General features: G+C 42.3%; 1 protein-coding gene across 1 annotated transcript; it reads left to right on the top strand.

Annotated features, from left to right (window-relative positions):
• Nucleotides 1-3,346: 3,346 nt before the first annotated feature.
• On the top strand, nucleotides 3,347-12,986 carry elf1 (E74-like ETS transcription factor 1). The gene is made up of 8 exons (XM_030766451.1): nucleotides 3,347-3,418; nucleotides 8,415-8,577; nucleotides 8,927-9,034; nucleotides 9,436-9,594; nucleotides 9,963-10,046; nucleotides 10,786-10,978; nucleotides 11,393-11,746; nucleotides 12,200-12,986. The coding sequence occupies exons 1-8, from the start codon at nucleotides 3,347-3,349 to the stop codon at nucleotides 12,984-12,986; spliced, it is 1,920 nt and encodes a 639-aa protein (XP_030622311.1).
• Nucleotides 12,987-14,999: the final 2,013 nt, after the last annotated feature.

Raw genomic sequence — 14,999 nt, 5'->3', positions numbered from 1 at the left:
TATGAGTCACGTGTTGTCAGCAAGCCTTAGAAATCTCTGTGGTCATTGAGTGCTTGTCTCGTAACTTCGGAACTTCTTAGCCAACCAGCCAATCCATTAGAGCCCCACCCTGGATCAAGACTGTTTGCTCTGTAGAGTCTTGTACATTGAGTAACCCTCAAACAGGCCTGGCGCCACTCCCTCCCTCCCTCTCTCCCTCCCTCCCTCTCTCTCTCTCTCTCTCTCCCTGGATGACGTGCAGTAACCCTGCCTGTGAGCTGCCTACAGAGTAGCTGTTGTCATATGCTGAGAAATAATTTGTATGCTTTCCCAATAACAGAGATCTCTCATTTCTACCCTGAATGTGGTCTTTCAATTCACTACTTATACTTTGATATCTATGGCGGTGAGGGGGGGGGGGGGTAGGGGCGGGACACAAACACACGCATGCACGTACGCACACACACACGCACGCACACACACACACGCATGCATGCATGCACACTAAGAACTCCTCACAAAATGCCACCAGGCACTCCTCCTTCTGTGTAATGTTGAAATGTTTTGGTTGATCAGATGCTGGGCTTTATTTGCCATTAGATAACCCACTCAAAATCTGATAGTGTGAATGAGTCACTTACTCAGAAGCACATAAAAAGCTTTGGAGCCCTGAGGTTAGATAAACTAACAGGACTTTTTTTTTTTTCCGAAGTCTGGTTCTATCAGAAACGAGGCTGCCTCTTTTAAACTCGGTTCTAAATGTATCTAGTTTAAAAAAGAAAAATAAGAAGTGAAAGTCAGAGGGGCTGTGCGCAAACTGCAAACAGGGGTTTCATTTTCTATCTGAAAAAAAAAAAGAAAAGAAAAAAACCTTTCGTGCAGAAGGAATTCCAAAACATTTAAGGATGTTGCCTTAACCCTGCTCAACAGTCTCTGTCCCCTCATTGATATCATTTTAAGCCCCACTATGTTTAGAAATTACGTATATTTCTTTTCCCGAGGGATGATGGTCTCAACAATAGTGGATGGTGCAATGTTATGCTTGTGTCTCAGACTCTCATCCCTTGTTCAGGCCATGGAGGGCTCGTTGGGGCAACCATTTTCCCAGACTGCAGAGGGTCTGGGACAGGACTATACAGTGGATTTATTTGTTTGATTGGTTCCAGTGAGATTATGTTCAGTGAGTCCAAATATAGACACTCATTATTCATCTTGCATAGTCAAACTAGGAGTTAAGATCAGCTAAATTTTTACTCACCTTTTTGTTTTTAATCTGTCCGCTTTTGATTTGCACTCATTTATCTAATCCCACGTGTACTTTCCACGGAATATTGTTCTGCATCATAACAAGCCTGCCAGCATTAAAAGCTTAGGACAGATATAATCGACTCCAAACAAAAAAGGCTGCAACAGCAGACAAGAGTGGAGACGGTCACAGCTACATTCACATGAAATATGTATGGACAAGAGCAAATAGCAGCAAGAACAATAGCAACAGGCAGCAAGCCCTGATCCTAGTAGAGGCTGTAGCTACAGTTTCTCTTTCTGAGAAGAAAGACTAGGGCAACGTAGCATATAAGCAGACATCAGAGCTCCAGATGTTTGGTCTTTGGCTGTGGGCACAGTGGGCAGTGGTATTAGCCTCTGGGCTCAGCACTGAGCTCATGGTAATGACAGGCTTGTTCTCTGGGTTTTGAGTTTACCTCATCCATTCCAAATCTCCCAGGGGGGAGAGATAGTCAACAGACCCAAGCCACATGTTTAGTGTGAGACCACCAGCTGGTTGGGATAGCCAACAAAGACAGAGAAAACTCTTAATCATTAGTTTGACCCCTTCCACTCTCTACCCCACCTCCAAATTGTGTCCCCTTCTGTCTTCTCCCTCCATCTACAACCCCACCCACCCCCGCACACACACCCCACCCCCCTTTCGGAGATAATTCAGACTGGTATGCAGTGAATGGCATGCATAGGCAAACAGACCCCACCCAGTCTGCTGTAGAGCCCACTTCACTGCTGTGTCCTACTCTCCCTTCCTTCACTGGTCCTGCTTAGTCTCCACTACATTACTGCTGTTGTTTAATCTTTAACCAGATTCTCAGCCACTCCCTTACTCCTGTGCTGCCCCGGGGCTTGGCTGGGGGTGCCTGCTCTTTCTTCTCTGTCTGGTTACCTTTTTTTAGGGGGGAAGGCGGGGAGGGGTGGTGTTTCTATACTTTGTTTTAGGTAGCGTGGGGTCATTTTAGGTACTTTTGTGTGTTTTGTTAGATGGTGCGTTACACTGCTCTTACCCCCTCTCAGCTTGTGTGACTGGTTGAACAGTCTTTCTTTGGTATTGTTGATGGTATCTTCTTGGGAAAGCATTACCTCCCACCCACTTTTGAGAGACTATACGGGTACTTATCAATACCCTGCTCTGATTGAAGTGTGGATTTTAAAGAAGCTTACCTTGAAGAGTCCATCAAAGACCATTTGAACATGAAATATTTTTCATCTGTCATCCCTTAATGTTTGGTATTGTGGATATTGTATTATGGATATGGGACCTGCAACCATTTTGAAAATGAAAACATGGCCTGTGGTTGCCAAAACGTCACTTAATGATATAACTCTTAAGTTCTTAAGTAGAATTCCACGAGGATAAGTAGGACTTACAATATGTGAAGGTTGGAGTGTTGTGATGGATGGGTAACTGGAAAGTGGAGTGCATTTTTCCCCTGGCCAGTGTAAGATTTTGCCCAGCCAGACTTCCTGCAGAGCTGACAGTGAGGCAGCTTTTGGCCCAGGGAGTGGAGAATGAGCTGGTGAGCTAAGCTCTTCTCTGGATCCAGAGCCTCCATAGAATCAGAAAATTAGTCCTTGCAACTCAGTCTCGCTGAAGCTGGCTCAGACGCGGCCAGACTTCACAGGCTTGTCCCAAGCCTTCTGAAATGATGTGAGACACCCTGTTTTACTTCTTTTTTTTTTTGCTAATATGCTCTCTCTCTCTCTCTCTGTCTCTCTCTCTCTCTCTCTCTCTCTCTCTGTCTCTCTCTGTCTCTCTTTCTTAGGTTTAGATGCTTCAGAAGTAGCAGGACTTGGATTCCACCATCAGCCATAGAAGTTCCATCCTCTGCTGAAGACACGTTAGATCTCTGAAATTTCAGAGGGGGTGAAAAGAAATAGAGAGGACCAAGGACCTGCAAGAGGAAAGGGGAACTTTGCGTGTTCTTTTTTTTTTTTTACCCAACTGTGCCTCTGGTTTTGTGAAATCACCAGATTACCTCAGCGCTGTGCTTGCCTGACTGTTTCCTGTTTGCGGAAAAGTCTCTGGAGGGGTAGGAGCCCTGTCAATCATTCTGAGGCCCGCCCACTCACCTCCAGCAACATGACAACGGCTGTCCAACCCAGCGAGCTGGTGTTTGAGTTTGCCAGCAATGGGATGGATGAGATCAATCAGGTACAAGTAATGAAAAAAATTTGCAACACTGATCCCAACGTACTGATCATTTTTCAATAAGAATGAGTGTTCATAGCGTCTCAGGCTTACAGTCCTGAGCTTCAGAATTCAGCTTGTTTTGGAGAAAATTGGTAATGTTTAGAGAAAGAGGACAAACTGTGTTCAGTAGCTCCCCTTAGGTTTTATCTGTTGACTCAAAAGTTCCTGTTTAGAGGGTGAGATCAGAGCAAGCAGTGGACTCTGAGTGGGGTGACTGCTGGTCCAAGCTTCTAATGTCTGTTTTGTTTTTGTGATGGACTGATGGAGGGAGAAAGAGAAAGAGAGAGGGAGGTGGAAAAAGTGGAGTACACAGGGAAAGGGCTGTGAAATGACTGAGTGGGCCGCTGGCTGGTCTCACATGGAAAGAGTGAGATGAGTCTCATCCTGTTGGAGCCATGTGTGTGTGTGAGTGTGAGTGTGTGGAGTGAAAACTTTCACATTTGTGGCACAGAGGTCACTGTTTGTATTTAGGGTGAGGTTTGTGTGTATGTGTATGTATGACTTGTGTGTGTGTGTTTGTGTTTGTGTGTGTGTGTGTATATGCACGAGTGAGTGTGTGTATGTGTGCATACACATACACAGACACAGAGTATAATAAATAAATAAATAAATAAATAAATATATATATATATATATATATATATATGTACACACACACACACACACACACACATATATATATAGTATTTTTGACTGCTGTATCTGAGTGCAAGAGAGTGCATCTTTACAGGTTTTTGCACCTGGTAGCATGCTGTGCTGTGTGCATAGAGCTGGTGTGTCAAGTCACTCGTTCTGTTATTGCAATTCTACTCCTCTTACACCTGCCAGGCAGTACCACAGGACTAACCTGACCAACCTGTTGAGATCCTGTGTGGGAAGCAGAATTCTCTCGCTCCAGACCTCATATTGTTCTGGATCAACATCAACCTTTCTCTCCCTTCCTGCACCCACTCACTGTTTTACAAAAGGATCACATACACGTTCAACAGGTAGCTCTAGACCTCGTCAAAAGTCTGGGTTTCAAATGTTAGTTAAACTGCTCTCCATGACAATGGGGATTGTTTTTCGTTTTTCTCCTATGTAAGACTTGTTGCAGTCTCTGTTTAGTGTGTGTTGATTTTTCTGCATGGCTGGAGATGGAAGGAGAGGGCTCTTTGCTCTCTGTCTGGCTGTAATCATTAGCCGTACTGGATTCAATTCTGCAGAGTCAATAATTACCTCCATAACTCAAGCCATCATGTAATGACACTGAAAATCACGTTAAGCATGTGCAGATGGCAGACTACCCGTGCATTCGAACATACCAGCTGTTTTTCACTCAGCATGATTTTGCCGACATGACTAACGCAGTTTTTTTTTTTTTGTTTGATCAAAAGTTTCTTTCTTATTTGCCCCTCATTCAACCAACTGCACAGAAGCTGGGAACAAGACGCTTTACTTGCTGTTAGAGTCAAACCAGTTCAGTTTCCCACCTACGATTGTTAAATAAACACGTTTACCAAGTTAGCCATCCTGTTCTTGACATTAAAAACAACACAGTCAGTAGGGTTTGATGCATCCAACAGATTATGATGGCAAATTTTTAGGATTCAATTAACTTTCTTCTCTGCAAATTGTTGTAATATATGAGGCCATGGTTTTGCTAGTTCAAATCTTTGCCTTATTATTCTTATTGTAAAAAAAATGAAAAAAATAATGTTCTTTGTGGTTCTGTGAGCCTACAGTCCTGTGAACCTGTTCTTTATTGTTAGGTTGTGAGTAGTTACAATGGTTTGTAGGCCTGAGATTGGGTTAACACTTCTGTCCTAAGCAGCTCAGTGAAGGGTTGTTGTGAGGCATTAAGGGAGGTTGTAATTAGTAACTGCTAGCTGTGCACAGGCAAGGCAGAGTCTGTCCAGTTGTATATTTCATACTATTTGGCTTGTTCTCTTTGCAGGAAAGGGAACTCAGCTATGCAAATGTACAAGATCCATATCAAATGTGTCTTGTTTCAAAATATGGAAGGTTGCGCTAATGAGGGTGAAGTAGGCTGTTTTTATTAGAGAGCAACTGAGGTGGATAGAGCAAAAGAACACTTTTATCTGGAGTTTTAACTCAGTAAATTTTATTTGCAACTTATAGTCAAAAACTCAGGAGGATAGCCCTATCTCTTAACACTGTCCAGGAACACTAAGACCTTTGATGTTAATCACTTGTACTAATATGTAGTATATTATGACTGCTGCTCTCTGCCTGTTGCACAATACTGCACATGTAGCTTAATTACTAAGTTTACTTACCATAGGTCTTTTTTATGTCTTCTTTATGTCCTTCTCATAAAAGATTTTTTATATGAATCTTTCTTTTTTAGTGAATGGAGGATTAGCAAAGTCAGAATTTCATTGTACAGTGTCACTGTCTGTTTTGCTGTGCATATGACAGTAAAACTCTCGAATCCTTGTATCTTGAATTTACCACCGCTAACATCCACTGACCCTGTATACGAAGGCAGTCTCAAGCTTCATCCATCTCACTCTCTTTATTTAGAGCAGTGTGCTTTCATGTGCTGAGTCTGAAAGCCTGTTTACTGTTTGTCAGATGGGCGATGTAAATGCACACGCCTGGTTTTGCATAGCTCTCTTAGCTCTTTCTTTCATTGCATGTTGTCAGAGAGACACAGACAAAGTAGATTTCGCTTACAGCTTCAGCAGACTTGCGGGATATTCAGCCTTATTTGTGTGTCTGGGTGGATGGATAGATGGATGGAGGAAGGGAGGCATGTAAAGAGGGGAGGGGTGGAGTGAGTGTCTGAAAACACTTTTGTAAACGCAGTGATGAGTGATCACATTTAAGAGCTCTCTGTGTCTGTGTCTGAGTATTCAAGGACACTGGCTCAACAAAACACACACACATGTACGTGCACACACATACACATACACACACACACACACACACACACACACACACACACACACACACACCACACACACCACACACACACACACACACACACACACACACACCACACACACACACACACACACACACACACACACTGCATCTGTTACAAAGTGAGTTTAGGAAGGTTTTGCATCTGTGACAGTATCACATGAGTATGAAGATGATATACAGTAGTGTCTAACAGTAGTGCAAACTGCTTTTACTTGCATGACACAATGAACACATCTGTAATGCAAACTGAATTTTCTAAGAACTCAGCACCATAACAAGAGTCAGGATTTATAATATGTAATAGCACTCCAAGTACCATTACAGTTTCGGCACAAAAATCATCTACAGCAGCTTGGATAGACTGTTATTGTGTAGTAAGTGAGTGATGGTGACCTTGGCATACAGCGCAGCACAGCCAAACACCTGTAAATCCTGAAGACTGTTCCAGAACACTATCAAAAGTGTTGTTGTGAGGACAAAAACAGCTGAGATATTGGCTAAAGAATTCGAGAGTAAAACACACTGTGCATTTGCTTCACACAGTTGCTTGTGTGCCTGACTGAACAGTTTTATAAGCAGCATCATTCCAAGTTCGAGAAGTGATACTTCCTTGCAAGTAAAAGTAGGATGACTACTTTTCTTTATAAGCACGTTTGACCAAGATCTCTTAAATGTGCAGACAGAATGTGCTGAACTAAAGAGGTGGTACTGTTGATTCAGTGTATGTGAACTCGATTTTTACTGTGGCACTCACTGTTTTTTGCTACCATCTAATGGTTACAGTATGTAATTGCATTACATTTTTTCCCCCCTCACTGAAGTATTGTGCATATAAAAATATATTAATATGAGGCACCCAGAATCAGGAGGGGGGGAAAAAAAAGTCATTAAACACAATTTCCATATCCACTGCATGCTCCATCTTGTTTAATCTGGCCTTTTCTTAAACACTCAGACCTCACAGATCACTAAATATCAGTCATCGTCTATAGAGTGAATGTGAGCAAAGTGGGTTTTACTCCATTGATTTCTGCTCATATTTGGACACTTTCCCCCTGTGTTCGCTGCCGATATCTGCTGAAAAGCTAATGGAGCAACCAGTTCTTTTAGATTGTGAATATGAGCACTGGCTGTACTAGGACTACTGGGCAGATGTAGTATGGAGAATCTCTGCAGAGCTTGCTGCTGGCTGTAGGGCCGTGGAATGGAAATTAAATAGGAAATGGGAAAAGAGTTCAGCAGTTTTTAACTTAGCTGGTGCTGACCATGGAGAAATCACAGATGGGTACGGTCAAAGAAAACATACTCTTTGATTGTGTGTGTGTGTGTGTGTGTGTGTGTGTGTGTGCCTTTTCACATGAACTCTGACTCAGTCTAGCATGATTATGTGGAGGAGGAGAAAGAGATAGGGACAGAATTTCTCATCCTGGTTGTTATTTCTGGCAGTTTGGTTTGGCACTCCGATCATTCTGCTGGTGTGAGGGAGGTGAGTGCTGTAAGGACAATGCTTCCTTATTGGTCAATGAGTTTTTCATTGCTCTTGCCATTGTCTCCCGTACCATGTCCTCAGTTTGGAATGCCATACTGGAAATGGAGAGGAAGATAGCCGACATTCCCGAAAAGAGGATGTGGCCAAGCAAGAGTTTCCTGTGATCATGATTTAATCAAATAATCCAATTATTAACAGCCTGTTTGTTCTCGTTAAGTTCTTGTAAGTGAACTCTGAAGTTGTGAAATCAGCAGTTAAACAGACTCTAAAGACTCACCTTCTTATTAGAACTGCTAGTTGCCAATTGTGCGTTCAAATTTGTGGCGTGAGCCTACCGAGAAAATAGTTTCCATTTTCTTACAGAAGCCTTGCAAGGCTTTTTCACCATCTTGTGTGCCGTGTTAAAACTAAGTTTTGTTTTTTTTTTTTAAACCAAAAGGTTTACAGTTTAACACTATGTCACTGCACTCTCACCAGTACGTGTATGGCTATCTGTCTTCTAACTTTCGTGCGTATGTTTTTCTCTCCTCTTTGTAGCTGGATGACCCATCTGTGTTTCCGGCAGTGATTGTGGAGCAAGTTCCAGCTGCGGACCTGATGCAGGTGTACTCTGGACTGGAGGCCAATGAGGTGACCAACGGCATCATGGTGGATTCCATCCAAGAGGAGCCGATCTTGGTGGGGGATGTTGGACTTTCAGGTGAGTTCACTACTGCTTTTTCTGTGAAGAAATCTCATTCGGTCATAGCTAGTTTGCAGCATGAAACTTGACTAGATTCTGCTTAAATGTAATCTAACTTGTACGACAAAACACCTAGATATTTTGGTCAGGTTGATTTCAATTTGTGTATTTCAGTGAATGAACTGAAATCACCAGTTGTCCACTGCTGATTTACAGCTCATGACATGACTTTCAGTTCATACGGACAAATACCTCCCCCACAATATTACCCTTACTCAGAGATTCTGAACAGGAAAGTATAGGCATAGATAAATAGGTAAATATAAGTTAAGTGTTTTCTAACTGGATATTGGTTCTGACTGAACAGTGGAGACAACAGTGTCAGGGGCAGAGGACAACATTGAGACAATTGAGGCTGCAGAGGCTCTTCTCAACATGGAGTCTCCAAACAACATCCTGGATGAGAAACGCATGAGTATGTGCTGACTCATTGTCTGTTCACTTGCTTATCTCAGCATTCCTGTGAAGGTCTCATGGAATTCTTAAGAGACAGAGAAATATTTAACTTTAATAAACTTTCCATGGGTAATTCTTACATATGGCAGTGACAGCACCAACTACAATCCTTTTGTAGTTATTATAACATCATTTATTGATGTAGCTTGGAATGAATATTTAGAGTTATTAATGAAACAATGTTAGGCTTTATAGAGCTGTTGTTTGTAATTAAACTCAGTAGTGCTCTTTCAAAGGTACTGCACTCATTACAAATATTTGGAAGTGCTTTATACAGTAGAATAGTTTTTTGGGTGTTGGATTTTCTTTTTAATTTTATTTAAATGTTTCTTTTCACTCCTTTATGATTTCATGGGGTAGTTCCTACATACGGGACTCTGTTGGAGTCTGACCTGACATACACTTCTCTGAGGCCAGAACAGCTAGCCAATAGCTGCATGGACGTGAACATGGATGAGGAGACATCGTCCATGGATGAGATTCCTCAAAAGACCCCCAAACCACCTAGAAAGAACAAAGGTACTGCAGGGACAGTTAGCCACCAGTTGGCTTCTAATCCTCTCATTTTAGTGCCTCACATGTTCTTGGTTTAGGCAACACATTAACACGTAAGCATATGAAGATATATTTCATAAAAGAAATTAAATTAAAGCTATAATGGATAACTCTGCTTGCAGTGCGATTCTGAATATCGGCTGCCAGTGTTTTGCATAAATCTAACAAATATCTGATTTGCAACACATTTGGTTTTAGGGTCTCAGGCACGCCTGCTGCTCCAGAGGATTTCTGCTCACAAATCACAAAGCTTATAGCATTCTGATGTCTGAAGTTTAATATGCTGTTGTGGAGGGGGAGTCTCAAATCAATATGCATCTCTCTTTCTGCAGTACGTAAACCGCGAGCAGCTCGGCCTTGTTCCCCCATCACCACTCCTTCTCTGCCTCTAAAGAAAAAGAGCAAAGAGGGCAAAGGTAAGATTCATTTTTTTTCTTTCCTTTTTCCCTTTCGCTCTCCCTCCCTCTGTCCCTCTCTCCACTGTAGCACAACCAAAAAGCTGCAGGATTCTCTCTTGTGTTAAGGCCAGTTTCCGTCTCTCTCTCTCTCTCTCTCTCTCTCTCTCTCTCTCTCTCTCTCTCACTCTCTCTCTCTCTCTCAGTGCTTTGTGTTTATGTCGTTGTGTCTGTGCTGGTCCGGCGGGTTGGTCTTGGGCTGCTTTAATTGATGAGGTGCTCTCAAAGTGCTGCATTTCACTGGGAAATAAAAGTGATTGTGGGCCAGAGGGCACATTGGTGGTGTTGCGTTATAGGTCTGTACGCATGTGTTCTCGCCTTCGCTCCGAGACTTGGCCGCTTGCATGTGTATACATCACTCTGACATGGTGTCCGAGAGAGCCGCTGCCTGCTGCCGGGGTTTCTGTTTTTAACCACTTCTGGCCTAACTGGTCCTACAAACAAGACTAATCTACTGCCAAACCCCTCTAATTAATTTCAGAGTTGGAGTCGGAGCAGACAGGCTAGCCCAGAGAATTGATTTATTAAGGTTATGAAGAAGAATCCTATAATTGCACCTCTGCCAATTCCATTTGTTAAGTAAAACCTGTAGAGTGGTTTATGAAATATGAATGGGTGCGAATCTTTCACAGGCACAAACTTTTAATGAGTCAACAGAGAAGTGAAAGTAAGAGTCTCCCTTTATTTTTCCAATGTGTAGGTAATACCATCTACCTGTGGGAGTTTCTTCTGGCTCTGCTGCAGGATAAGAACACCTGTCCTAAATACATCAAATGGACCCAGCGGGAGAAAGGCATCTTTAAGCTGGTGGACTCTAAGGCTGTGTCCAAGTTATGGGGCAAACACAAGAATAAACCAGACATGAACTATGAGACCATGGGCAGAGCTCTCAGGTCAGTGGAACATCAGGGATTCTGTTACTTAGTAAGACCAATCCAACAAGATTTGGTCAAACAAGATAACAGCCTGCTAAATTTCGAACATTTATATTTCTCTAAAACCACAAACGCATTGGAATTGTGGCTGAGAAACACAATCCCATGATTTCTCTGTCATAGGCTTTTGAGATGAATTTGTTGTTTTTTTTTTTTTAAACAAATAGCATGGAAAAAATTTTGAATGGACACATTTTTGCCAGTTTTTCTTAGAATCCTTTTTCTACCAAGAAGGCCATTTTTTTTTTGAAAAAATACAAACCTTCTAGAATAAGTGAGGCTGAGAAAAACGTGCGCCCTGAAAATTTGATTGTCCAAATACATTTTTAAGCACATTTCTTACTTCCCATTGTGTCCATCTACTCCTTTAAGGTATTACTACCAACGTGGAATCCTGGCCAAGGTTGAAGGGCAGCGTTTGGTCTACCAGTTTAAAGAAATGCCCACCGACCTGGTTGTCATTGATGAGGAAGACAGCCAAGGTGGCGACACCAGTCCTGGGTATGGAGGACATCGTGCTATTCCTCACAACAGGGGTCTGGGACGAGGGGCATCACGGGCTCAGAGTAAGGGATCTGGACACACACAGGTGAAGTCTGTGAAGAGAGAGCCCAGCCCTACTCTGTTTTACCAGAGTAGTGACGGCAAACAGGCTGAGCAACTGCTTCAGACGGTACATGTCCTTCAGCCCAACCAAGGAGCGGCTGTTCCCGCACCCACTGTTAGGTGAGTGGACTGTTCACACAGCTCACACAGCTCGCACACACACGCACACACACACACACACACACACCTTCTGAACACTAATACACACATATAGACCCACACGTGAAAAACACCCAAATACTATAAATAAATATATTCAGACAGACAAAACTCATTTGAAAGTTTGAAGCTGATGTGTCTGAATGCAGTGTACACACAATCTTAAAACTGGTTCATTTGATATTACTTGTCTGTATTCATTGAAATATTCAGGTAAATGTGACTAAACTTAGAAAAGAACATGAAGAACTTGTATGTTTATGTAACTCTGCATCTGTGATGCAGTCTGGGGCAGCAAAGGTAGAATCTGTGTCATGGGTGGTTAAGACTTTATTTAACAGCCAAAGATTGGTAAATGAATTATTTTGAACTGCTTATACATCAAAACATCGCAGTCTCTCTCTCTCTCTTTAGAACTATCAACATGCCTAACATGGTCTTAACATCCGGAGCCCAAGGTGGTGGTCCCGTAACCCTGCAGACTGTTCCGCTCTCTTCAGTCCTGACCAATGGGGACTCCAGCCATTGCTCACCACCTAGAGTTATCCTCCACACAGTGCCTTCCTCCAGCCCTGGGGGCAAGGATGTCCTGACCATCCAGACAGCCTCTCTAACCACTGCTGCAGGCAGCCTGCCAGATGGCTTGCAGCCACAACAACTCCTAGTGACTAGCTTAGGGTCTACCGTCGGGGGAGGTATTAGCACCACCGCTCAGGAGAACTCCCTCAGTTGCATTCCACGGTTGGTCACCCTTAACGCTGCTGGGCAGCCTGTGGTGGCACAGCAGCCTGGCACAGTCATCGCCACGGTGCTGAAGCCCAGCGAGCTACAGGGCCTGCAGATGAAGGAGGAGCTGATTGATCCGCAGTACCTGTCCCTGGTTAACAGCACCCCCTACTGCAAAGAGGAAGAGGAGGCAGGAGCAGCTGAGCTGGGCTATAGGACTGTGATCATTGGCGCGGCTCAGGAACCTGCCCAAGCTGTGAATGGACATTCAGAGACAGCTATGCAGCTGACCAGCAGTCCCAGCGAAGGCCTCACCCCAGTGGAGGAATTGGAGGTACGAGGAGAGATGGCGTTGAGCCAGGAGCCGGTAGCCAAAGAGCTGCAGGGGCACCAAGACCAGCAGGAACTTCCCATTACTATTGAGCTCCCCACCTCCCACTTCATTCAGGTTAAAACAGAACCGACTGAGACCTAGACCAGAGGGCTGGACCAACAGTTGGATGCTGATACAACCAATAAATTAATTCCCCTTAAAAGAAGACCAGTCTCTCTCCTGTCAGAATTTTATTTCAGAACAGGGGGATTATAATTTATTTGCTCTTAAATGTCCAAGGTTATGTTGACCAAGGGCTAATGTTTACTCACAAGAGTTGTGATATTTGTGCCTAAATTTGAACGTTAAGGGATAGTGATAGTAATATAAAAGTGACACTGTATTATTTCATTTTTTTGGTTTTTATTTTTTTTTTGTCCCCTCTGAACCCTAAATGTACTCAACAGGAGAAGAGCCATTTCAGCACCAGGGTTACATTCAGCAAACGTGCCAGTAAAGATATTCATCTCTCCATTTGTCTTACAGTATCTGAAAACACATCCCATTAGAGAAAACAGTTTTTGTAAACAAACAAACAAACAAACAAAACAAACAAACAAAGAAAGAAACAAACAAACAAAGAAACAAACAAACCATTGGACTCAGGTGGAAGAATACAATTCCATTTGACTTGAGGGGGTTTGGGAGCTGCATACGCGACTGGATTTTCTCTGTGGAGAGGATGTCACATTTTCATTGTGACAGGAAACAAGAACACACACCTCACAAATTTGAGCTAAAAGAGTGCCTTAGGAAAACAGTTCAGACATGTAGAAGGATTTGGTCAGAATCAGCTCTGAGGGGGAAAATGGATGGAGTGACGCATTTTGACTCATTATTGAGATGTGTGCAGACTCACATGCCAACCGTCTTATTACAGCACTCACCATGGTATTCTCTCTCAATGACAACTGGCCTTAAAACAATGTGTTACTATGGAAATGGGCATTGCCTGTCCCTGAAACAGTTCACTTTGAGACATGTTTGTGTCTGCATACAGGCTTCTCACTGAATGAAAGAAAGAAAGAGAAAAACGAATATAAATTAATTCCTAGAATTTTTTGTTCTGGAGATATATTTGTCCCAGTTCAGATTTAGTCCTGTTCATACAAAATGGAATACAGTATATAAATATATAATTATATAATTTACAATTGAGATTCAATTTAAGACCAAAATTTATTTATTTTATGAATTTTAAAATTCTGTATAAAAAGACTCATTTTTTATTTGCTACATGTAAGGATGATGCATTTATGCAGTATAAGATAAAACAATATTACTCAAAGCAGGAGACAGAAATATTTGTGTTTTTTATGTTGTGTGTCTTTTTTTTTTTGTTTAAACATTCCATGTAACCCTGCACTCTTTTAACATTTATGTATATTTCAATATCAGAGGGTAAAATTGAAAGAGTAGCTTGATAAATCTGATACTATGTTGTCAATATCAACTGTGATGTGTTTAGATTATTTTGTAGAATTATAGCTTTGCTTTGATTTCTACTTTTGGGTTGGCATACTCCATCTCCAACAGACCACGTCAGAATACAAAAGCTAAAATATTTCATGTTAAATTCCACTTTACAGTGCTTGCAGCTCATCACATATTTATACTGAGTGCAACCAGAAATGTGGCACAGTGCTACGTAGATGTATGAATTCTGTGTATTTGTGGTCTCCCCCTTATGCAGTCCTCTATTTATGGGCTTTACAGTAGGACATTACTGATGTTAATACTGAATGGATTTTTCCAAGGTAGCACATACCATGCAAATTGTGCCTGTTTTCAACTTGTGCTCAGGTTTTGCTATAACGGCATTTGTGCATGAGGCCACTGCTGGGCAGTGTGAAAGGTTGGAGGACCTGGACATGATGAAGTCCTGAACCTAAGGATAAGCAGTAAGCCCTTTCTCCCATGTTTAAATAAAGGATGGATAAAACCCATCTCTACCAAAGAAGTTTGGCTGTGCGCGGACAGTCAAAGCAGAATGTCATGGAATATTATGTCATAATGACAAAACGTTATGATGAATTCATAATGATTCTTTTTTTTTTTTTTTATGCTAGAAACGATTGTTCATATGCAAAACAGGGGTACAACCTACTTGTACCA

The sequence above is a fragment of the Chanos chanos genome, chromosome 2, assembly GCF_902362185.1.
Source record: "Chanos chanos chromosome 2, fChaCha1.1, whole genome shotgun sequence".
In the NCBI taxonomy this organism is placed as follows: domain Eukaryota; kingdom Metazoa; phylum Chordata; class Actinopteri; order Gonorynchiformes; family Chanidae; genus Chanos; species Chanos chanos.
This window is presented reverse-complemented; position numbering and strand designations above follow the sequence as displayed.